This window comes from Pseudophryne corroboree, chromosome 2, assembly GCF_028390025.1.
Source record: "Pseudophryne corroboree isolate aPseCor3 chromosome 2, aPseCor3.hap2, whole genome shotgun sequence".
Lineage (NCBI taxonomy): Eukaryota > Metazoa > Chordata > Amphibia > Anura > Myobatrachidae > Pseudophryne > Pseudophryne corroboree.
The window spans coordinates 361,951,435-361,977,961 of record NC_086445.1 but is presented as its reverse complement, the minus strand read 5'-3'; the positions used below and the strand labels follow the sequence as shown (position 1 = coordinate 361,977,961).

The window sequence follows — 26,527 nt, the reverse complement described above, 5'->3', positions numbered from 1 at the left end:
TGTCTGTCAGCACTGCAGACTCCTAAAGTAAGCTACTAGTATCAAGAAGATAGAAAAAAAAAACCACGGGTAGGTGGTATACAATTATGGATGGACCAGCGACTGCCGACACAGAGGTAGCTACAGCCGTGGACTACCGTACTGTGTCTGCTGCTAATATAGACTGGATGATAATGAGATAAAATTAAAATATATATATATATCACACTAGTACTGCAGCCGGACAGGTATATATTATGTAATGATGGACCTGCTGGACACTGTCTGTCAGCACTGCAGACTCCTAAAGTAAGCTACTAGTATCAAGAAGATAGAAAAAAAAACCACGGGTAGGTGGTATACAATTATGGATGGACCAGCGACTGCCGACACAGAGGTAGCTACAGCCGTGGACTACCGTACTGTGTCTGCTGCTAATATAGACTGGATGATAATGAGATAAAATTAAAATATATATATATATCACACTAGTACTGCAGCCGGACAGGTATATATTATGTAATGACGGACCTGCTGGACACTGTCTGTCAGCACTGCAGACTCCTAAAGTAAGCTACTAGTATCAAGAAGATAGAAAAAAAAACCACGGGTAGGTGGTATACAATTATGGATGGACCAGCGACTGCCGACACAGAGGTAGCTACAGCCGTGGACTACCGTACTGTGTCTGCTGCTAATATAGACTGGATGATAATGAGATAAAATTAAAATATATATATATATCACACTAGTACTGCAGCCGGACAGGTATATATTATGTAATGACGGACCTGCTGGACACTGTCTGTCAGCACTGCAGACTCCTAAAGTAAGCTACTAGTATCAAGAAGATAGAAAAAAAAAACCACGGGTAGGTGGTATACAATTATGGATGGACCAGCGACTGCCGACACAGAGGTAGCTACAGCCGTGGACTACCGTACTGTGTCTGCTGCTAATATAGACTGGATGATAATGAGATAAAATTAAAATATATATATATATCACACTAGTACTGCAGCCGGACAGGTATATATTATGTAATGACGGACCTGCTGGACACTGTCTGTCAGCACTGCAGACTCCTAAAGTAAGCTACTAGTATCAAGAAGATAGAAAAAAAAACCACGGGTAGGTGGTATACAATTATGGATGGACCAGCGACTGCCGACACAGAGGTAGCTACAGCCGTGGACTACCGTACTGTGTCTGCTGCTAATATAGACTGGATGATAATGAGATAAAATTAAAATATATATATATATCACACTAGTACTGCAGCCGGACAGGTATATATTATGTAATGACGGACCTGCTGGACACTGTCTGTCAGCACTGCAGACTCCTAAAGTAAGCTACTAGTATCAAGAAGATAGAAAAAAAAACCACGGGTAGGTGGTATACAATTATGGATGGACCAGCGACTGCCGACACAGAGGTAGCTACAGCCGTGGACTACCGTACTGTGTCTGCTGCTAATATAGACTGGATGATAATGAGATAAAATTAAAATATATATATATATCACACTAGTACTGCAGCCGGACAGGTATATATTATGTAATGACGGACCTGCTGGACACTGTCTGTCAGCACTGCAGACTCCTAAAGTAAGCTACTAGTATCAAGAAGATAGAAAAAAAAAACCACGGGTAGGTGGTATACAATTATGGATGGACCAGCGACTGCCGACACAGAGGTAGCTACAGCCGTGGACTACCGTACTGTGTCTGCTGCTAATATAGACTGGATGATAATGAGATAAAATTAAAATATATATATATATCACACTAGTACTGCAGCCGGACAGGTATATATTATGTAATGACGGACCTGCTGGACACTGTCTGTCAGCACTGCAGACTCCTAAAGTAAGCTACTAGTATCAAGAAGATAGAAAAAAAAACCACGGGTAGGTGGTATACAATTATGGATGGACCAGCGACTGCCGACACAGAGGTAGCTACAGCCGTGGACTACCGTACTGTGTCTGCTGCTAATATAGACTGGATGATAATGAGATAAAATTAAAATATATATATATATATCACACTAGTACTGCAGCCGGACAGGTATATATTATGTAATGACGGACCTGCTGGACACTGTCTGTCAGCACTGCAGACTCCTAAAGTAAGCTACTAGTATCAAGAAGATAGAAAAAAAAACCACGGGTAGGTGGTATACAATTATGGATGGACCAGCGATTGCCTACACAGAGGTAGCTACAGCCGTGGACTACCGTACTGTGTCTGCTGCTAATATAGACTGGATGATAATGAGATAAAATTAAAAAATATATATATATCACACTAGTACTGCAGCCGGACAGGTATATATTATGTAATGACGGACCTGCTGGACACTGTCTGTCAGCACTGCAGACTCCTAAAGTAAGCTACTAGTATCAAGAAGATAGAAAAAAAAAAAACACGGGTAGGTGGTATACAGTTATGGATGGACCAGCGACTGCCGACACAGAGGTAGCTACAGCCGTGGACTACCGTACTGTGTCTGCTGCTAATATAGACTGGATGATAATGAGATAAAATTAAAATATATATATATATATCACACTAGTACTGCAGCCGGACAGGTATATATTATGTAATGACGGACCTGCTGGACACTGTCTGAAGAATGCGTTTATAAAAACACCACATGACGAGTGTTTAACTTTTTCAGGCAGACAATCACAATATACTGGTGGTCAGCAGACAATCACAATACTGGTGGTCAGTGGTCACTGGTCAGTCACACTGGCAGTGGCACTCTGGCAGCAAAAGTGTGCACTGTACTTAAATGTACTCCTGCTATAACTGCTCCCCAGTCTCCCCCACAATTAAGCTGTGTGAGCAGTGAGCACTGAGCACTCAGCAGTCAGATAATGATATACAGTATATGATGCAGCACACTGGGCTGAGCACAGATATGGTATGTGTGACTGTGTCACACTGTGTATCGTTTTTTTTCAGGCAGAGAACGGATTAATTAAACTGGTGGCACTGGTCACTGGTCACACTATCAGCAGCAAGTAGTACTCCTCCTATATGCTCCCCAAAATTTGTGTCTCTCTCTAGTACTCTAGTCACTCTAAACGGAGAGGACGCCAGCCACGTCCTCTCCCTGTCAATCTCAATGCACGTGTGAAAATGGCGGCGACGCACGGCTCCTTATATAGAATCCGAGTCTCGCGATAGAATCCGAGCCTCGCGAGAATCCGACAGCGGGATGATGACGTTCGGGCGCGCTCGGGTTAACCGAGCAAGGCGGGAAGATCCGAGTCGCTCGGACCCGTGTAAAAAAACCTGAAGTTCGGGCGGGTTCGGATTCCGAGGAACCGAACCCGCTCATCTCTACTCTAAGGGCTGGCTATTGAGGATTTTGTTAAGGATATCTTACTTTTGTTAAGAGAAGTGAAAGGAACAGTTCAAATGGGTGTGCTTCAATGGGTGTGCCCAGGGGCTGCAGCCGCCGCTGGAAAATTGAAAATAATGTCTGAATAATTGAATACCTGAGGAAACTGAAGCTCTCTCCTTAAAAAAATGATTTAAAATGACTCAGGGGCATATTCAGTTGTGGGGGCGAAATATTAGAAAAACCCGGTGGCGCAGGCTTTTTCTGGTCGTCAGGCCCCTCATGCGGCATTAGCATATTTTCACATCGCTGCTGCGTCCAAACACACAGCAGTGATGCAAATAGCGGCACCTATGAATCAGACCCTATACCAAGTAGGCCTAAGAAATTACCATCAGTGACTGCAGCAGATAAAAGTACCCTAAAATATAATATGATTTTTTTAGGTGATTTTGTAGTTGCTGCTTACAAAAGCCACCGCTTCCTGTCGTGTTTAAGCTCAGACTTTAAAAGGACAGTGCATTTAATAGGGTGTTTGCTAAAAAGCGTTTCCTTTGAAATGTAGGGCTTAAACACACAGGGAAACAGTGGCTTGCAAAAGTAAATCAATCCCTTAATCTTATTTTAGGCAACTTTCTGACCTTTAATGTACATAACTTGAAAATCACTGAGCACTAACCTAGTTTTTTCTGATAAATGCTATAACTGTATAATAATTATTTCTTATACATACATATACAGTGTAATATAGTTTATTATGATGATGATGATGATGATGATGATTATTATTATTATGTTTTGGCTAATGTTCAATCTTGTAGTTAACATTGAAGCTGCCTTGTATTAAAAATGTCTTCAGAAGAATATTTTCAAATTAGTACTAGTAATTGTACATTCAGAAGCACGCTTGTTCCCCAGGGAAGGGATTGTAGCGGCATTTACATACAGTTGTATAGAAGGAATCGGCCCCATAGTAGGTAGACATATCAGTTTTGTGGTCAGACATACAAGAATAAAGATTGAGAAGCTTAATAGCATTCTTTGCTCCCTGGTAAATGTTTATGCCCCTAATATTTTTATTTAAAGGCTTTTAACTGAGTAAAGGGAGAGGGAAAACAGAGGCAATAGGGAGAAGGGATAATAAAGGAAATATTTACATAGGCAATAAGAAAAATGGACAGGTACCCTAAATGGAATACATATTATATCCCGGCGGTCGGGATGCCGGCGGTCACATGACCAACCACGGCATCTCAACATTGAAGATCCCAACATCAGAGGGGTGTTTCTACCCCCCCCTCCCCCATCCCCTACAGTAACCCTCTGGGGGTGGCGGCTAGGGCTAACCCTACGGGAGTATCAGATATGGCTACTCTTGGGGGGTGGCCTCTAGGGCTAACCCTCCCTAGTGCCTAATCCTAACACCCGAACCCCTATACTCACCTTCAGGGTGACAGCTGTCGGTGATCCCGCACCGATCTCCTGAGTGATGTTGGAATTCTGGCCTCCTGACAGCCGGGCTGCTAAATGCATCCCCCTAAATAGTAGCATAACATTAGTTTATCAGTAGATTCCATTGATATGAGTAATCAAAGCAAGCATGCTCACACTCAAGCCAGGACTAAATCATACACCTAGGGATGGGGAGGAGGAGCATTATGATACGTCAGCCAAAGTGACCAAATGGAGATGTTATATGCTCCATCTTGTATGTGAAGCAGACCACTTCTTTTGTGGAACAGCAGACCTCCAATTAAGTGCCGACATTTTGCTGCATTAAGTATATGCCATATGAGTTTCTGGCTGTTTTTCAAAACACCAGGAATAGGTCTAGGTCTACAGAAATAAGTAGGTAAAGTATGGATCGTGATGCCAGTGGCAAGAGTGATGAGATTGTGTACGCTAGTTCACTTGTACGCTAAGTTTGGACAAGTCCAGAGTGGTACAGAGTGCTCTCCTGACTTCATCCCATCCCAACAAAGCTCAGCGGAGGATTGGAAGATTTTATGTAAGTGCAGTGGGACCAGATACCAGCATCAGCAAATCTTCAAAAAGTTTTCACTATTACGGACAGAGGATGTTGATGTTACCGCATCTGCGTCCTGGTGTCAACATCAAGGGTCTCCCTGTGCACATTCATGACGTTCCTTGGGATGGGTGCCATGTGAAAGAAAGAGTGGATATACGGGAGATATTGCAACATATAGACTCAAGAGTCATACGGGATGTGGGTAGTCTATAAAAGCACTACAAACTACCTCCCTTATGTACATCCGTATGGCCGAATGTGCAAGACTGAGACACCCACGTTTAGCGTCGGTGCACGCTGTAATACTGTTTGGTGCATCATTGCACGCCACCATCTGTCACACCATCAAACACTTGCACCAGCCCTATGGATGACCACAGCCTTCTATCCCTGCAGCTGTGTGTCTGGGAATGCAACTGCCTGCATTGACGCCTCGCAACATTCCCGTAACACGCCCAGTTATTGGACCATTTTTGCCTGCACTACTAGCCACCTTCAAGACACCACTCAGGAATGACCGCTACATTTCTGATGTTGCCTGACCCACTCTCATCAGCACCTATGTACATACACTGTGTAATGCATGCACTCTGGGGTATTCAGTAATATGTGTGTGCTTGAGCAGTTGTAAACAAAACTCAACTACGTGAATATCAGTATGATGGGTTTTGTACGCAAACCCAATGGTTTATGTACAAATCCGATGGTGGGTGATCTGTGCGTGTGCAGGACCTGTTCTGCGTATATGTGCAGAATGAGTCCTGCAAGCTCAGTGCTAGACAGCTGCAGCCTTATTGACAGATTGCGGCCATTGAGGGTGGAGCTCGCCTCCGTTTTCTAGAAGGGCAGAGGCCAGGGTTCGAGTTTTCCGATGCAGATTTCCTGGCCTCATTTACTGCTGGAATGGCCAGTCTGAGTAACATGAAGGTTACGCAAATGGCCGATGGTTCCGCAGAGTGATCTGATGCTGCATCCTCAGACTCAGCAGCAGCACATCAAACATGCATGCAGATGCCTCTTGCTGCATTACCATATGTTAGCATCACTACTGTCTAAGAACACAGTAGCAATACTAGCAGCATCCACATCTGTCAATCCTGTTTGCGGATTGAATGCGACTCAGAATCACGCAATCTGAGAGAGGCAGGCTATGGTCGAGAGGCAGGCTATGGTCTCTTCCCCACATCTCAGCTAGCTCCATGACAGAGGCAGCCTCACTTTCAATCCAAGAGACTGCTCTATCGTATACAGCAGTTTCACATCGGCCATCTTGAATTAAAAAAGAGGCTGCTGCTCTCCAGAAGCTGGCGGACATGTGGGGAGGAGCAACAATGACAGGGGACCTATACAGGACCTCAAGTATACCAGACCCTGGCTTGCTGACTTCTCATAGTGATAACTATCATCTATCAATCATGCCTGTATCTGGTACTAGGGACAATGGCCTATGTAACAGGCACAATGAAGTACAAGCATCCCTACAGGGGTCCTTGGTGAAGACCACGAATGCATGAGACTTTGCACCCTTATTACAAGTAATGCAAATACAGGTGAAAGCATTGAACCCATACCTCCTCATAGAACTGTGATAATCTTCTGTATTTGCTTACAGGCTACACAGGTCCTCCGGGAAGACCAGGTGTATCTGCACAAGCTGGTGTTAAAGGATTACCAGGATCACTCGGATTACAAGGATTTGATGGTGTTAAAGGAATTCCTGGTGACAGAGGTCAGCAAGGCATCACTGGTATCTCTGGAAATCCAGGAGTAAAAGGTAGTGTACATGGTTTACCCATTGTTGTATCAATGATATCCTTCAATATACTTGTTACAATAACACATTTCTTTCTTTGTTTTATACCTAAAGGACAAAAAGGTCAACAGGGAAGGGATGGTTTATTTGGGAAACCTGGATTTCCAGGAGACAGAGGTCCTAAAGGACCAAAGGGTGACAGAGGGCCCACAGGTGTGTAACACAATCATTTTCCTTATTGTAGTTCTATAGCAGCAGATGTAATTGTAGCCACACTGTCGTTCTATAGCAGATACAGTATGTAATTGTAGCCATCCTGTAGTTCAATAGCAGATATGTCATTGTAGCCACGCTGTAGTTCTATAGCAGATATGTCAGTGTAGCCACGCTGTTGTTCTATAGCAGATATGTCAGTGTAGCCATGCTGTTGTTCTATAGCAGATATGTCATTGTAGCCATGCTGTTGTTCTATAGCAGATATGTAATTGTAGCCACGCTGTAGTTCTATAGCAGATATGTCAGTGTAGCCACACTGTAGTTCTATAGCAGATATGTCAGTGTAGCCACGCTGTAGTTCTATAGCAGATATGTCAGTGTAGCCACACTGTTGTTCTATAGCAGATATGTTATTGTAGCCACGCTGTTGTTCTATAGCAGATATGTCAGTGTAGCCACGCTGTTGTTCTATAGCAGATATGTAATTGTAGCCACGCTGTCGTTATATAGCAGATATGTCAGTGTAGCCACAATGTAGTTCTATAGCAGACAGTGGTCGAAGTGGAAATTTTGAAGTGGGGGTATGCAAAAGTTAAGGATGTAATTATGCGCACGCTCCTGAAAAGGGGGCGTGGCCACTCAAAGGGGTGTGGCCACTCAGAAGAGGGCCTGGTCAGTGTAGTAGAACCCCTTATACTATCTAGTACTGGTGCCCCTTTCACATTATAGCACACGGTACGAGCCGAAATTCACATTATAGTACACGGTACAAGCCGAAATTCACATTATAGCACACGGTACGAGGCGAAATTCACATTATAGCACACAGTACAAGCCGAAATTCACATTATAGCACACGGTACGAGCGGAATTTCACATTATAGCACACGGTACAAGCCGAAATTCAAATTTTCGGCTCATACCATGTGCTATAATGTGAATTTCACAATATAGCACACGGTACAAGCTGAAATTCACATCATAGCACATGGTACAAGCTGAAATTCACAATATAGCACACAGTATGAGCTGAAATTCACATTATAGCACACGGTACGAGCCGAAATTCACATTATAGCACACTGAATAAGCCAAAATTCACATTATAGCACACTGAATGAGCCGAAATTCACATTATAGCACACTGAATAAGCCAAAATTTACATTATAGCACACTGAAAGAGCCGAAATTCACATTATAGCACACCGAAAGTACAGAAATTCACATTATAGCACAGTGAATGAGCCGAAATTCACATTATAGCACACTGAAAGAGCCGAAATTCACATTATAGCACACAGAATGAGCCGAAATTCACATTATAGCACACTGAAAGAGCCGAAATTCACATTATAGCACACAGAATGAGCCGAAATTCACATAATAGCACACAGAATAAGCAAAATTTACGTTATAGCACACTGAAAGAGCTGAAATTCACATTATAGCACACTGAATGAACCGAAATTCACATAATAGCACACAGAATGAGCCGAAATTCACATTATAGCACATTGAAAGAGCCGAAATTCACATTATAGCACACAGAATGAGCCGAAATGCACATTATAGCACACGGTATGATCCACAATTCAAATTATGACACACGGTATGATCCACAATTATGGGAGAGTGACAGCAAGGACTTAGGGACAGTGACAGGGAGAGTGACAGCAGGGACAGTGAGACCCCTACCTATCCCCTATTGATTATAGGCACATTGCCCCAGGGACAGGTTGGAGTGACCTGGGCCTTGCGCCCAGATCCCCCTTAATCACCTGAGGGGGAACACTTATTAACTGGGCCTAGCGCCCCCTAACTGCGCACAGGCCAGAGGCCTGACTTCACCCACGGGCCTAGAACCCGCCTAACATGGGGCCAGTTGGGTGATTTGGGCCTAGTGCCCAGGGTCACCTTATTTACCTAAAGTGGCACTCTGAACTAGGGCCTTATGCCCTCTACATTGGGACAAGTCTAATGCCTGAATTAACCGCCCGGGCCTAGTGCCCACCTACTGCGCCACAGGCCTGTAGCCTGATTGTGCCCAAGGGCCTAGTGCCCGAACCCTGATGGTCTAGGGAGGGAGGGAGGGGAAGGGGGTGACAGGTGCCCTCACCGAGGGCCTACCTGTCCTGGTGGGAGAGGCACCAGGGGAGAGCTTCGTTAGCTCTTTTCCTTTCCACCCCTGGTGGCCTCTCCTGTCCTCAGCTTGTCTTCTGCCGCTGGTCCGTCCTGGCCGGCGGCGCCGCCTCTTCTGTCTTCTGCCTCTGGCCCATCCTGGCCAGCGGCGCCGCCCCTTCTGTCTTCTGCTGCTGGCCTGTCCTGGCCAGCGGCGCCGACTTTTCTTCCTCCTGGAGCGCTCTTCGCCGCTCTTCCGCGTGGCCTCCTCTCTTCTCCTCGTCTCAGCGGCATCTGACATCAGATGCCGGGGGTGGGGTCTATGATGCGGCGAGCGCTGATTGGCTCGCCGCGCCCGCCTGTTATTGCCCGCAGATCCGTATGCCGCGATTAGCTCACAGATGGCGCCAATCTTTGAATGCCTCCGCCGCTGCAGCCTCATCAGCGCTGGGATCAGACACTTGATCCCAGCGCTGTATGCCGCCACGTCCTGCCGGTCCACCAGCGCTGGGGACAGACACACTGCTCCAGCGCTGTATGCTGCAGAGTCTTGTAGGGGACGCAGGTCCCCTGCATGCTGCTGCAATTAAAAAAAATAAACTTCCGGGTCTGTGGAGAAGTGGCGGTATACCATACCGCCGTATACCGCCCCACTTCGACCACTGATAGCAGATATGTAATTGTAGCCACGCTGTCATTCTATAGCAGATATGTCATTGTAGCCGCAATGTAGTTCTATAGCAGATATGTAACATAGGGGTAGATTTACTATCCTTCTTTAAGGGATAATGCGCTATATGCACACGTTATGTGCCGCAAATAGCGCATCCCCTGATGTATTATCCCGTCGAAGTGATATTGTAAGCAGGGGCGGTATGCGCCCTCTGCCTTATCGGCGCCTCTATCTGTTAGGCAGAGCCCCGATAAGCTTGCTTACTTATAAACGTTCGGTGTGCCTGAACGTTGGTCTCTCCTACCCTGTTCCTCTTCGCCTCACAGAATCGGCGCTGCAGGTCTCCAAGCAGTTCCTCTTTTTTTTTCCGTGTCTTTCAATAAACTTTATTGTTAAACATACAAAGGCTCCAGCATCCAGCAAAGCAAACCGCGCATGCGCCAGCATTACTCCCGCAAGGTATGCTGGGAGTAAATGTACGGCGCAGGCGCATAAGTGACAACTGCGGCCAAGGGAGACGGACGTTATGAGAGGACGCGTATCACTAGCAGGGTGAGATAACGCACTCCCATAACGAAGACAGCAGCCTTAGTAAATGCATTGGAAAAGAGGACCCACTTCACCACGATAATGTGGTGAAGCGGGTCCCAGCATATAAGGAACGAAAACGGCATTTTAATAAATCTACCCCATAGTATCTGAGGTTGAAAAAAGACAATTGTCCATCGAGTTCAACCTATTTGTGGTCTCCTATGCATGATGATTTGACTAAAATTTCTGACTGATGCTGCTGTCAGCCGTTGCATTGTATCCCTATTTATAGTAACTATAATGCATGACTATGCACCATACCCCTGGATATCCTTATCCATTAGGAATTTATCTAACCCATTCTTAAAGGTGTTGACAGATTCCCCATTACAACTCCCTCGGGCAGGGAATTCCAAACACGTATTGTCCTTACCGTGAAAAAGCCTTTACGCCGTATTGTGCGGAATCTCCTCTCCTCTAACCTGAGCGAGTGTCCACGAGTCCTCTGTGTTGATCTAACCAAAAACAGGTCCCGCGCAAGCTCTGTGTATTGTCCCCTTATATATTTGTAGATGTTGATCATATCCCCTCTTAGTCTCCGCTTTTCCAAAGTAAACATGCCTAGTCTTTCAAGCCTTTCCTTGTATTCCATCGTCTCCATGCCATTAATTAATTTGGTCGGCCTGCTCTGTACCTTTTCAAGCTCCAGGATATCCTTTTTGTAGTACGGTGCCCAGAATTGTACACAGTATTCAAGGTGTGGTCTCACTAGTGATTTATATAACGGGAGTATAATACTCTCGTCCCTAGCATCAATACCCCGTTTTATGCATGCTAATATCTTATTAGCCTTCTTTGCTGCAGTCCTACTTTGGGTACTACTGCTTAGCTTGCTTTCTATGAGGACACCTAAGTCCTTTTCCAGTACAGAATCCCCTAATTTTACCCCATTTAGTAGGTAGGTGTAATTTTTGTTCTTGTTACCACAGTGCATTACCTTACACTTGTCTGTGTTGAAGCGCATTCTCCATTTGGCTGCCCATGCTTCTAATTTAACTAAGTCGTTCTGAAGAGACTCGGCATCCTCCTCTGTATTTATAGCCTTACACAATTTGGTATCATCTGCAAAAATTGACACCATGCTCTCTAGACCTTCTGTTAGGTCGTTAATGAAAATATTGAACAATAGCGGTCCTAATACTGAGCCTTGCGGCACACCACTTAGCACTTCAGTCCAAGTTGAAAAAGATCCATTAACCACAACGCGCTGCTCCCTATTATCTAACCAGTTTTTGACCCAAGTGCATATTGTGCTTCCTAGCCCTAATTCTTGTAGCTTGTAGATAAGTCTCATGTGTGGTACAGTATTGAACGCTTTGGCAAAGTCTAAAAAGATTACATCCACGTCTTTACCCTGATCTAGGTTTGCGCTTACTGTTTCATAAAAGCCAAGTAAGTTGGTTTGACAGGATCTGTCCTTCATAAACCCATGTTGATTCCTTTTTATGACCTTATTGACTTCAAGGAACTTCTGAATACTATCTCTTAGAATACCTTCCAATACTTTCCCCACTATAGATGTAAGACTAACTGGTCTATAATTACCTGGTTCAGCTTTACTTCCCTTTTTGAATATAGGCACTACTTCCGCTATACGCCAGTCTTTGGGAACCATACCTGATATAACTGAATCCTTAAAGATCAAAGATAGCGGTTTTGCCATTTCAGAGTGAAGCTCCATTAGAACTCTTGGGTGAATACCATCGGGCCCTGGTGATTTATTAATCTTTAAATGTTTTAATCGGTCACAGACTACTTCCTCGCTTAAATAAGTACCTATCAGTGGGATATTCTCATTATTGAGATTGTGTGTCAGTCCCTGAATTGGGTCCTCTCTAGTGAATACTGTTGAAAAAAACTCATTTAGTGTGTCCGCTATGTCATTATCATTTTTGCTTAAGACTCCCAACTTGTCTTTTAAAGGGCCTATACTCTCCTTCTTTAATCTCTTGCTATTAATGTATTTAAAGTTTTTTTTGGGATTCGCTTTGCTTTCCTTTGCTACTAGTTTTTCAGTTTCTACTTTAGCCGCTCTTATTTCCTTTTTGCAGATTTTGTTACATTCCTTATAGTGCTGAAATGACTCTGCTTCCCCATCAGATTTGTATTTTTTAAATGCTCGCCTTTTCTTGCCCATAAGTTCCTTAATCTTTTTGTTAAGCCACATCGGTTTATGATTTTTATTCCTTTTTTTGCTACTCATAGGAATAAATTTGAGTGTATTTTTAGCTCGCAGGAATTTTAGTACCTCCCATTTCTCCGTAGTATGTTTCCCTAAAAACAAACCTTCCCATTCAATATCCCTGAAAAATACCCTCATCTTTTCAAAATTTGCTTTGCTAAAGTTTAGAGTCCTAGTTGAGCCAGTATAGGGCTGTTTATGGAAACTGATATTGAATGTGACCATATTGTGGTCGCTGTTTCCTATGGGTTCCCCTACTATAATACCTGATACCAAATCCCCATTGTTTGTTAATACCAGGTCTAAGATTGCATTGTACCTAGTTGGTTCCTCAATTAGTTGGACTAAGTAGTTATCATTAAGTGTGTTTAAAAACATATTGCCCCTAGCAGTATCACATGAATCGTTTTTCCAGTTTATCTCTGGATAGTTAAAATCTCCCATCACTACTATGTCTCCTACTCCTGCTGCTCTTTCAATTTGCTTTAGTAACAATTCCTCATCAGATGCGTTGATACCGGGCAGCCTATAGGATACAGCCAATACTAACTTTTTTATTCCTTTTTCCCCGCATGCAATTTCTACCCATAATGTCTCGACAGTGTCCACAGTCCCCTCCTGAATATCTTCCCGTATATCAGGTTTTAAAAACGGCTTTACGTAAAGACACACCCCTCCACCCTTTTTATTTAGTCTGTCTCTCCTAAACAGTGTATAGCCCTCTACATTGACTGTCCAATCATGAGATTCATCCCACCAAGTTTCAGTAATGCCTATAATATCATACTGTTTGCTCGCTGCAAGTATTTCTAGTTCACCCTTTTTACCAGTAATGCTTCTGGCGTTTACATACATACAACTAAGATAAGTATTTTCCCTTGCGTTAGGGACATCTTTCACCTTATATAGCAATGATGACCTGTAATCGTCATTGGTTAGTGCTTTGGTAAAATCTTGTTTAGTACCCATGTTAGTAACCTTACCGCCTGCTCTTACCCTCCCCCCAACTTCTCCCCCATTTCGTTTACTACCGCCATCCCCACTATTCTCACTGCATGACCCGTAGTTTCTAGCTAAACCCTCCCCCCAGGCTCCTAGTTTAAAATCTCCTCCAACCTTCTAACCATCCTTTCCCCCAGCACCGCTGCCCCCTCCTCAGTCAGGTGCAATTCGTCACGACAAAAGAGATGGCGCCTGACTGAGAAGTCCGCCCAGTGTTCCAGGAACACAAACCCCTCTTTCCTGCACCAATCTCTAAGCCACACATTTACCTCCCTAATCTCCCTCTGCCTCCCTGGACTAGCGCGTGGCACGGGTAATAATTCCGAGAATATTACCTTAGATGTCCTTGCCTTCAGTTTCTTTCCTAAGTCCCTATAGTCTTTCTTAAGGACATCCCACCTTCCGCTAACTTTGTCATTGGTGCCAATGTGCACCAAGACCGCCGGGTCTTTCCCAGCCCCTCCCAACAATCTATCTACCCGGTCCGCGATGTGCCGTACCCGAGCACCCGGGAGACAACAGACTGTACGGCGATCACGGTCCCGGTAGCAGATTGCTCTATCTGCCTTCCTGATGATAGAATCCCCTACCACCACCATCTGACTAGGTACCTCTCTATCTTTTATCCCAACCGCGCCAGAGGGACCGCACCTCTGGATGCTAGAGGGAGCAGTCTCCTCCGGCACCGTCATTTCTTCACTATCATCCTCCGATTCCTCGTCCAATCGGGCAAATTTGTTCGGGTTTGATAGTTCGGAGATGTCGAGCCTCCCCCTCTTTTTCTTCCTTCTAACTGTGACCCAACTGGCTACCTGATCATCATCCTCTTCAACCAGTGACCCCTCCCGCAACTCCTCCACCGTTCTGTCTAAACTACGCTCGAGATTGTGAATCTCCCTCAGTCGCGTAACTGTTTGCTCTAGATCAGTTACCTGGGCTTCCAGGGCAACAGTTCGCACACACCTCGTGCAGATGTAATCACACTGGGCCGGTAGCTCCAGGTGTGCATACATCTTGCACGACATGCACTGAGTGAGGTCCCCAATCACAGCCCCTCCCATATTGTTTGTAAGGTCTAACTCCCTGTTACTCTCAAAGAAAAAGCAGCAAAAATAAAAAGTAGAAGACAAGCAATCTCACTTATACAATAATTAAGCTGACTTATACTTATCTATCTTTGTGCGGTTCTTGGTCCTTCACTTTTATGCAGCCGTAGTACTCTCTCTTGCGGCACCTATACTCCACTTAGCAGTTGCAGTTGTTCCAGCTCACTGCACCTCCTTTTCACTCGGCTTCCAGCTCCTGCTAATAATAATAAAAAAAGCCCCTCACACACGCACAATCACAGCCCCTCTGCTACTCCAAGTAAGAGACCCTCTCACTCACTCACAAGGTCAGCCCCTTGCAGCCTCACCAGAAGTTTAATGGTACTGCAAATGTGTGTTCCTGATTGTGTATTATAAAACTCACCTTTTTCTGTATTCTAACTCACCTTTTTGCTGTTTACAACTCACACTTAGAAATCCAAGCAGCACTTAAAAAAGACAAGCCTTTACACAGAGCAAGCTCTAAAGAGTCTAATCACTGCTTATATAGGCTCAGCCAGCTGCTTTGGTCAGCCCCTCCTCCTCCTGATTACTCACACCTGAGTTAACCCCTCTGGCTTTTCACCTCACACTTTTTTTTTCCCCTCAAAAAAAAAAAAAAAAACCCAGCACAGATATATTAAAACAAAAAAGAAACAGTATAGATACAAACAATCAGAATCAGATTAACTTTCTCTCACAATATTACTATCCCTATATGGATAGACAGATATTAATCAGAGTTCACCTTTTTGCTGTTTACAACTCACACTTAGAAATCCAAGCAGCACTTAAAAAAGACAAGCCTTTACACAGAGCAAGCTCCAAAGAGTCTAATCACTGCTTATATAGGCTCAGCCAGCTGCTTTGGTCAGCCCCTCCTCCTCCTGATTACTCACACCTGAGTTAACCCCTCTGGCTTTTCACCTCACACTTTTTTTTCCCTCCAAAAAAAAAACCCCAGTACAGATATATTAAAACAAAAAAGAAACAGTATAGATACAAACAATCAGAATCAGATTAACTTTCTCTCACAATATTACTATCCCTATATGGATAGACAGAGATTAATCAGAGTTCACCTTTTTGCTGTTTACAACTCACACTTAGAAATCCAAGCAGCACTTAAAAAAGACAAGCCTTTACACAGAGCAAGCTCCAAAGAGTCTAATCACTGCTTATATAGGCTCAGCCAGCTGCTTTGGTCAGCCCCTCCTCCTCCTGATTACTCACACCTGAGTTAACCCCTCTGGCTTTTCACCTCACACTTTTTTTTTCCCTCCAAAAAAAACAAAAACCCAGTACAGATATATTAAAACAAAAAAGAAACAGTATAGATACAAACAATCAGAATCAGATTAACTTTCTCTCACAATATTACTATCACTATATGGATAGACAGAGATTAATCAGAGTTCACCTTTTTGCTGTTTACAACTCACACTTAGAAATCCAAGCAGCACTTAAAAAAGACAAGCCTTTACACAGAGCAAGCTCCAAAGAGTCTAATCACTGCTTATATAGGCTCAGCCAGCTGATATAGTCAGCCCCTCCTCCTCCTGATTACTCACACCTGAGTTAACCCCTCTGGCTTTTCACCTCACACTTTTTTCCCCCTCCAAAAAAAAAACCCAGTACAGATATATTAAAACAAAAAAGAAACAGTATAGATACAAACAATCAGAATCAGATTAACTTTCTCTCACAATATTACTATCCCTATATGGATAGACAGAGATTAATCAGAGTTCACCTTTTTGCTGTTTACAACTCACACTTAGAAATCCAAGCAGCACTTAAAAAAGACAAGCCTTTACATAGAGCAAGCTCCAAAGAGTCTAATCACTGCTTATATAGGCTCAGCCAGCTGTTTTAGTCAGCCCCTCCTCCTGATTACTCACACCTGAGTTAATCCCTCTGGCTTTTCACCTCACACTTTTTTTTCCCCTCCAAAAAAAAAAACCCAGTACAGATATATTAAAACAAAAAAAGAAATAGTATAGATACAAACAATCAGAATCAGATTAACTTTCTCTCACAATATTACTATCCCTATATGGATAGACAGAGATTAATCAGAGTTCACCTTTTTGCTGTTTACAACTCACACTTAGAAATCCAAGCAGCACTTAAAAAAGACAAGCCTTTACACAGAGCAAATGTAATTGTAGCAATGCTGTCATTCTATAGCAGATATGTCATTGTAGCCATGCTGTCATTCTATAGCAGATATGTCATTGTAGCCAGGCTGTCATTCTATAGCAGATATGTCATTGTAGCCACACTGTCGTTCTATAGCAGATATGTAATTGTAACCACGCTGTAGCTCTATAGCAGATATGTCATTGTAGCCACAATGTAGTTCTATAGCAGATATGTCATTGTAGCCACGCTGTAGCTCTATAGCAGATATGTCATTGTAGCCATGCTGTCATTCTATAGCAGATATGTCATTGTAGTCACGCTGTCATTCTATAGCAGATATGTCAGTGTAGCCACACTGTCGTTCTATAGCAGATATGTAATTGTAACCACGCTGTAGCTCTATAGCAGATATGTCATTGTAGCCACAATGTAGTTCTATAGCAGATATGTCAGTGTAGTCACGCTGTAGCTCTACAGCAGATATGTCAATGTAGCCACGCTGTCGTTCTATAGCAGATATGTCAACGTAGCCACGCTGTAGCTCTATAGCAGATATGTCATTGTAGCCATGCTGTCATTCTATAGCAGATATGTCATTGTAGCCACGCTGTCATTCTATAGCAGATATGTCAGTGTAGCCACACTGTCGTTCTATAGCAGATATGTAATTGTAACCACGCTGTAGCTCTATAGCAGATATGTCATTGTAGCCACAATGTAGTTCTATAGCAGATATGTCAGTGTAGTCACGCTGTAGCTCTACAGCAGATATGTCAATGTAGCCACGCTGTAGTTCTATAGCAGATATGTCATTGTAGCCACGCTGTAGCTCTATAGCAGATATGTAATTATAGCCACGCTGTAGCTCTATAGCAGATATGTCATTGTAGCCACGCTGTAGCTCTATAGCATATATGTCATTGTAGCCACACTGTCGTTCTACAGCAGATATGTCATTGTAGCCATGCTGTAGTTCTACAGCAGATATGTCATTGTAGCCACGCTGTCATTCTATAGTAGATATGTCATTGTAGCCACGCTGTCATTCTATAGCAGATATGTCATTGTAGCCACGCTGTCATTCTATAGCAGATATGTCAGTGTAGCCACGCTGTAGCTCTATAGCAGATATGTAATTGTAGCCACACTTTCGTTCTACAGCAGATATGTCATTGTAGCCACGCTGTCATTCTATAGCAGATATGTCATTGTAGCCACACTGTCATTCTATAGCAGATATGTCAGTGTAGCCACTCTGTAGCTCTATAGCAGATATGTAATTGTAGCCACACTTTCGTTCTACAGCAGATATGTCATTGTAGCCACGCTGTAGTTCTATAGCAGATATGTCATTGTAGCCACGCTGTCATTCTATAGCAGATATGTCATTGTAGCCACGCTGTCATTCTATAGCAGATATGTCAGTGTAGCCACTCTGTAGCTCTATAGCAGATATGTAATTGTAGCCACACTGTCATTCTACAGCAGATATGTCATTGTAGTTACGCTGTAGTTCTATAGCAGATATGTCATTGTAGCCATGTTGATGTCATTGCAGCCACGCTGTAGCTCTATAGCAAATATATCAGTGTAGCCACGCTGTAGCTCTATAGCAGATATGTCATTGTAGCCATGCTATCATTCTATAGCAGATATGTCAGTGTAGCCATGCTATCATTCTATAGCAGATATGTCATTGTAGCCACGCTATCATTCTATAGCAGATATGTCATTGTAGCCACGCTATCATTCTATAGCAGATATGTCATTGTAGCCATGCTATCATTCTATAGCAGATATGTCATTGTAGCCACGCTATCATTCTATAGCAGATATGTCAGTGTAGCCACGCTGTCATTCTATAGCAGATATGTCAGTGTAGCCACGCTATCATTCTATAGCAGATATGTCAGTGTAGCCACGCTGTAGCTCTATAGCAGATATGTCATTGTAGCCATGCTATCATTCTATAGCAGATATGTCAGTGTAGCCACGCTATCATTCTATAGCAGATATGTCAGTGTAGCCACGCTATCATTCTATAGCAGATATGTCAGTGTAGCCACGCTATCATTCTATAGCAGATATGTCAGTGTAGCCACGCTATCATTCTATAGCAGATATGTCAGTGTAGCCACGCTATCATTCTATAGCAGATATGTCAGTGTAGCCACGCTGTAGCTCTATAGCAGATATGTCATTGTAGCCATGCTGTCATTCTATAGCAGATATGTCAGTGTAGCCACAATGTCATTCTATAGCAGATATGTCAGTGTAGCCACGCTATCATTCTATAGCAGATATGTCAGTGTAGCCACGCTGTAGCTCTATAGCAGATATGTCATTGTAGCCATGCTATCATTCTATAGCAGATATGTCAGTGTAGCCACGCTATCATTCTATAGCAGATATGTCAGTGTAGCCACGCTATCATTCTATAGCAGATATGTCAGTGTAGCCACGCTATCATTCTATAGCAGATATGTCAGTGTAGCCACGCTATCATTCTATAGCAGATATGTCAGTGTAGCCACGCTATCATTCTATAGCAGATATGTCAGTGTAGCCACGCTGTAGCTCTATAGCAGATATGTCATTGTAGCCATGCTGTCATTCTATAGCAGATATGTCAGTGTAGCCATGCTATCATTCTATAGCAGATATGTCAGTGTAGCCACGCTATCATTCTATAGCAGATATGTCATTGTAGCCACGCTGTCATTCTATAGCAGATATGTCAGTGTAGCCACGCTATCATTCTATAGCAGATATGTCAGTGTAGCCACGCTATCATTCTATAGCAGATATGTCAGTGTAGCCACGCTATCATTCTATAGCAGATATGTCATTGTAGCCACGCTATCATTCTATAGCAGATATGTCAGTGTAGCCACGCTGTAGCTCTATAGCAGATATGTCATTGTAGCCATGCTGTCATTCTATAGTAGATATGTCATTGTAGCCACGCTGTCATTCTATAGCAGATATGTCATTGTAGCCACGCTGTCATTCTATAGCAGATATGTCAGTGTAGCCACGCTATCATTCTATAGCAGATATGTCAGTGTAGCCACGCTATCATTCTATAGCAGATATGTCAGTGTAGCCACGCTATCATTCTATAGCAGATATGTCAGTGTAGCCACGCTATCATTCTATAGCAGATATGTCAGTGTAGCCACGCTATCATTCTATAGCAGATATGTCAGTGTAGCCACGCTATCATTCTATAGCAGATATGTCAGTGTAGCCACGCTATCATTCTATAGCAGATATGTCAGTGTAGCCACGCTATCATTCTATAGCAGATATGTCAGTGTAGCCACGCTATCATTCTATAGCAGATATGTCAGTGTAGCCACGCTGTAGCTCTATAGCAGATATGTCATTGTAGCCATGCTGTCATTCTATAGCAGATATGTCAGTGTAGCCATGCTATCATTCTATAGCAGATATGTCAGTGTAGCCACGCTATCATTCTATAGCAGATATGTCATTGTAGCCACGCTGTCATTCTATAGCAGATATGTCAGTGTAGCCACGCTATCATTCTATAGCAGATATGTCAGTGTAGCCACGCTATCATTCTATAGCAGATATGTCAGTGTAGCCACGCTATCATTCTATAGCAGATATGTCAGTGTAGCCACGCTATCATTCTATAGCAGATATGTCAGTGTAGCCACGCTGTAGCTCTATAGCAGATATGTCATTGTAGCCATGCTGTCATTCTATAGTAGATATGTCATTGTAGCCACGCTGTCATTCTATAGCAGATATGTCATTGTAGCCACGCTGTCATTCTATAGCAGATATGTCAGTGTAGCCACGCTATCATTCTATAGCAGATATGTCAGTGTAGCCACGCTATCATTCTATAGCAGATATGTCAGTGTAGCCACGCTATCATTCTATAGCAGATATGTCAGTGTAGCCACGCTGTAGCTCTATAGCAGATATGTCATTGTAGCCACGCTGTAGCTCTATAGCAGATATGTCATTGTAGTCACGCTGTCGTTCTATAGCAGATATGTCAGTGTAGCCACGCTGTAGTTCTATAGCAGAAATGTAATTGTAGCCATGCTGTAGTTCTATAGCAGATATGTCAGTGTAGCCACGCTGTAGCTCTATAGCAGATATGTCATTGTAGCCACGCTGTAGCTCTATAGCAGATATGTCATTGTAGTCACGCTGTCGTTCTATAGCAGATATGTCAGTGTAGCCACGCTGTAGTTCTATAGCAGATATGTCAGTGTAGCCACGCTGTAGCTCTATAGCAGATATGTCATTGTAGCCACGCTGTAGTTCTATAGCAGATATGTCATTGTAGTCACGCTGTCGTTCTATAGCAGATATGTCAGTGTAGCCACGCTGTAGTTCTATAGCAGATATGTCAGTGTAGCCACGCTGTAGTTCTATAGCAGATATGTCAGTGTAGCCACGCTGTAGTTCTATAGCAGATATGTCAGTGTAGTCACGCTGTCGTTCTATAGCAGATATGTCAGTGTAGCCACGCTGTAGTTCTATAGCAGAAATGTAATTGTAGCCACACTGATGTCATTGCAGCCACGCTGTAAACATTGTGTCTTCCTAACAGTGACTAAATAATCACGATTTCAAATCATACATTTATGAAATGTTTTTAACTAACCCAAATGTTACATGTAAATAGCTGAGAGATGCGGCTGAAGATATTAATAATTAATTATTCCCTTATGTTACAAAATTAAATTCATTTAAACACAAATTATTTGTTGATTAAAGAGTACATACTAATCCATATTGCTCCTAAACCCACTTTGTCATGTAAAAACTGAGAAGCCAATTTAACTATGGGCATGGAGTCAGCTTATAATTTAGCCTACTGATCTAAATGTGCCATCAGTGATGGCAGTGTCGATACAAAACACTGGGGTGTATATTGTTATAATCAGCAGACACCCTGTCCATATAACAGTAGGGTAAGTATGATTTTGAATAATATTATTAAAAGAAAAAATAATCTGTTTCTTGACTTTTGAAGGGCTGCAGGGTCAACCTGGAATTCCTGGCTTACCCGCTGCATCAGTGCGCAAGGAGGCAGAACGAGGGGTTATTGGTGAAATAGGGTTGGTTGGCCCTGTAGGCTTACGAGGTGACATAGGACCTTGGGGACCTCCTGGTGATGAAGGTAAGAATATTTCAGCAGCAATGTTAAATACTGAAAATGTGTGAAGCAACTAAAAGGAATTTAAATAAATCATTTTTTATTTAACTATATAATTCAAAAGTATAAAGTTAAAGTTTTTCTTCTAAATCAAAGTAGAGTATACATTTTCTGTGCTAAAGAAAAAACTGATATCATATTCTGGTGTAAACCATTACAGAATCATATTCCAAACTACAGCACTTGCTAACAGTAAGCTGAATGTACACACAAGCATTCCGGTATAGATACCAATTCATGCCAATGAAATCATCTATGAAGCAATGTATCTGAGTTACCCCATCATTTTTTGTAGACTTATTATATGGAGACTATGGGGTATATGCAATAGCGGGCGAATCGCGGCATTAGATCCGCCTCTGTGTGATTCGCCCGCTATCGCCAGCTGCAGCCCTGTCGCCGGGACCCTGGTTTCACTATATTCAATGTAAAACAGATTCGCCCCTCCCGCAGGCGGATTCCGGCCAATCGGCGAGCAGTGGGCGTGCTGAATTCGCCTTCCTGCCCAATTGCTGGAACGGTAAAATCTGTGAAAAAAATGGCGTGGGGTCCCCCCTCCAAAGCATAACCAGCCTCGGGCTCATTGAGCTGGTCCTGGTTCTAAAAATCCGGGGAAAAAATTGACAGGGGATCCCCCGTATTTTTAAAACCAGCACCGGGCTCTGCGCCTGATGCTGGTGCCAAAAATACGGGGGACAAAACGAGTAGGGGTCCCCCGTATTTTTAACACCAGCATCGGGCTCCACTAGCTGGACAGATAATGCCACAGCCGGGGGTCACTTTTATGCCGTGCCCTGCGGCCGTGGCATTAAATATCCAACTAGTCACCCCTGGCCGGGGTACCCTGGGGGAGTGGGGACCCCTTCAATCAAGGGGTCCCCCCCCCCCAGCCACCCAAGGGCCAGGGGTGAAGCCCGAGGCTGTCCCCCCCCATCCAATGGGCTGCGGATGGGGGGGCTGATAGCCTTTGTGTAAAAAAAAAAGATATTGTTTTTTCCATTAGTACTACAAGTCCCAGCAAGCCTCCCCCGCAAGCTGGTACTTGGAGAACCACAAGTACCAGCATGCGGGAGAAAAACGGGCCCGCTGGTACCTGTAGTACTACTGGGAAAAAAATACCCAAATAAAAACAGGACACACACACCTTGATAGTAAAACTTTATTTCATACACCGACACACACATACTTACCTGTGTTGACACGCCGACTGCAACGATCTCCGACGATCCGAGGGTACCTGTCAAAAAATTATACTCACCTTCCAGCGTCCGTCCAGAGGTCCAGGTCCAGGGGTATATCCACGTACTTTGTAAAATAAAAAAACGATCACGGTCCACCGGACTAGAAAGGAGTGTAATGTTTTCACATTACACTCCTTTCTCCCGAATGTCGGGACGTCACGTGACTCCCTGTCACTGACGTCCCTTCAGCCAATCAGGAAGCGCTACTGCCGTGGCGCTCAGCTGATTGGCTGGACGCCGTCTGTACACTGACAGCGCCTCGCACAGCTCCCTCCATTACTTTCAATGGTGGGAACTTAGCGGCTAGCGGTGGGGTCACCCGCCGGTCAGCCGCTGACCGGCGGGTGACCTCACCGCTAGCCGCTAAGTTCCCACCATTGAATATAATGGAGGGAGCTGTGCGATGCGCTGTCACAGCGATCAGCCAATCAGGTGAGTGCAACGAAGTTGCGCTTCCTGATTGGCTTAGAGACCTGTCAGTGACAACTGTCACTGACAGATCTTAATCGTGGAAAGGTGTCCCATGTGTCAGCATGGGACACCTTTCAGTCCGTTATGGAGCGGGTAAATGCGTTTTATTATTTTGCCAAGTACGTGGATTTATCTCTGGAGCCTGGTTAAGGTGAGTATATTGAACTTTGCTTTTCAGGTACCCCGGGATTCTACATGGAGAAGAGGACCGATGTCGGCGTGTGAACACAGGTAAGTATGTGTGTGTCGGCAGTGTGTAATAAAGTTTTACTGTCGACGGTGTCTGTGTCCTGTTTTTATTTGGGTATTTTTTTTCCAGTAGTACTACAGGTACCAGCGGGCCCGTTTTTCTCCCGCATGCTGGTACTTGTGGTTCTCCAAGTACCAGCTTGCGGGGGAGGCTTGCTGGGACTTGTAGTACTAATGGAAAAAACAATATCTTTTTTTTGAACACAAAAAGGCTATCAGCCCTCCCATCCGCAGCCCATTGGATGGGGGGGGACAGCCTCGGGCTTCACCCCTGGCCCTTGGGTGGCTGGGGGGGGGGGACCCCTTGATTGAAGGGGTCCCCACTCCCCCAGGGTACCCCGGCCAGGGGTGACTAGTTGGATATTTAATGCCACGGCCGCAGGGCACGGCATAAAAGTGACCCCCGGCTGTGGCATTATCTGTCCAGCTAGTGGAGCCCGATGCTGGTGTTAAAAATACGGGGGACCCCTACTCGTTTTGTCCCCCGTATTTTTGGCACCAGCATCAGGCGCAGAGCCCGGTGCTGGTTTTAAAAATACGGGGGATCCCCTGTCATTTTTTTCCCCGCATTTTTAGAACCAGGACCAGCTCAATGAGCCCGAGGCTGGTTATGCTTTGGAGGGGGGACCCCACGCCATTTTTTTTTCGGATTTTACCGTTCCAGCAATAAAAAAAAAAAAAAAAAAAAAAAAATATTTTAAAAAATATATAAATAATATTTGTGCCTCCCCAAAAAAAAAAAAAAGTACCTAATCCCTTCTAATATAAATAGATCTGCTATTCCCCAAAAAAAAAACACCAAAAAAAACATGTTTAAAATTTTTTTATTTGTTTTCACCCTCCAAAGTGTGGCGGATGGAAAATCGCGAATTTGCTGTCTAAAAGCACTGCAGGCGAATTTCCAAACTTGAATTGAATATGCTGGAGGCGAATTGCAGCATCTGTACCATTGCAGAAAAGGCGAATTCGGAAAAACGCGAATTGAGAAAAGGCGAATTTTGACGGGCCGTTTTTTTGCGAAAAATGACTGCACTGCATAGGCGAATTGATTTTTGGAGGCGAAAACGGCCCGGAATTCGCCTTTTTTGCCGATTCGCCCGCTATTGCATATACCCCTGGGTCAAATGTAATAGAGTGAGAGTTTCAAAAAGTGAGAGATGTGGTAAGATATTGTAGTTTTTTTTTTTTTAAAGTGGCAATCATTTACACAGCAAGATCAACCTGGTTTTGCAGTGTAAATGATTGCCAATTTAAAAAAAACTGAAACACCTTACCAAATCTCTCACTTTCTGAAACTCTCACTCTATTACATTTGGCCCTATATCTTAGCTCGTCATTCGTGCAGGTATACGCATCACTCATTTTAGTAACTCATTAAAAAAGTGTTCTCTAATTGAATATGTTCCATCAACCTAGACTGAAGATTGCAAATCCTATCCTGTCTTCAGATTTTGTAGGATGTGCTGGTATTGGCCTTTAAACAAAGGTCTTTAGTCTGCATACAATCCTATTACATACACCAAAGTTGCTGATGGAATTTACATGTAATATCACCTACTGTATATAATAGCCCAGATCTGTCACTCTGTGACTGTGTGGATAATGCTGGGAGTGGCTAGGAGCTCTCATTGGGTTAGCAGCAGGTCTATCACACCCAGTCCACAGCTGATTGGGCGAGAAACGCCCTCCCACACAGGTTACATCCAATGGGAGGTTCTGCCCTTTGGCTGCTGTGTGTTCCCAGAGCAGGATTAACAATGGGGCTTATGGAGCTGTAGCTCCAGGTCCACACCCCAAAATAGGCCCACTGCCTCTGCAGCAACATACCCTCCAAAGCCCTTAGCGCCAAAGCATTCCGGCGCTAAGGCCTGCTGGGAGCTGTAGTTTATTGAGTGCCTCTTCTTCCCTGTAATGCAGCGCGTTGGGTCACTGGCGCTAACAATAGTGACTGGCTGCTTGGCTGTCGTGCGAGTGTCCGGGAAAGCCACTTCCAAAGGGAGGACAGCAGCTTAGCTGCTTCCAGGAGGAGAAGCAGGAGAAGCATTACCCGCCCCTCCCCCACTCGCTGTACCTCTGGGCCCCATCTGCGGCACCCCTGCATCCCTCCCTCCACCACCCACGGTGGCTCTGGGCCCCCTCCTCCACCCTCCGCACCCGCCCCTCCCTCACCCATGGCACCCTGTGCACCCATGGTGGTTCCGGATCCCCACCCGTGGCACCCACGCACCC

General features: G+C 44.0%; 1 protein-coding gene across 2 annotated transcripts in view; it reads left to right on the top strand.

Annotated features, from left to right (window-relative positions):
- The window catches only part of COL4A2 (collagen type IV alpha 2 chain), a 711,921-nt gene that overhangs the window by 656,741 nt on the left and 28,653 nt on the right, over positions 1-26,527 (top strand). For both annotated transcript variants that reach the window (XM_063953175.1, XM_063953174.1), the window contains 3 exons: positions 6,978-7,139; positions 7,233-7,331; positions 22,155-22,301. In XM_063953175.1, coding sequence (XP_063809245.1) covers positions 6,978-7,139; positions 7,233-7,331; positions 22,155-22,301 — 408 coding nt within the window. The remainder of the gene's footprint in view (positions 1-6,977; positions 7,140-7,232; positions 7,332-22,154; positions 22,302-26,527) is intronic.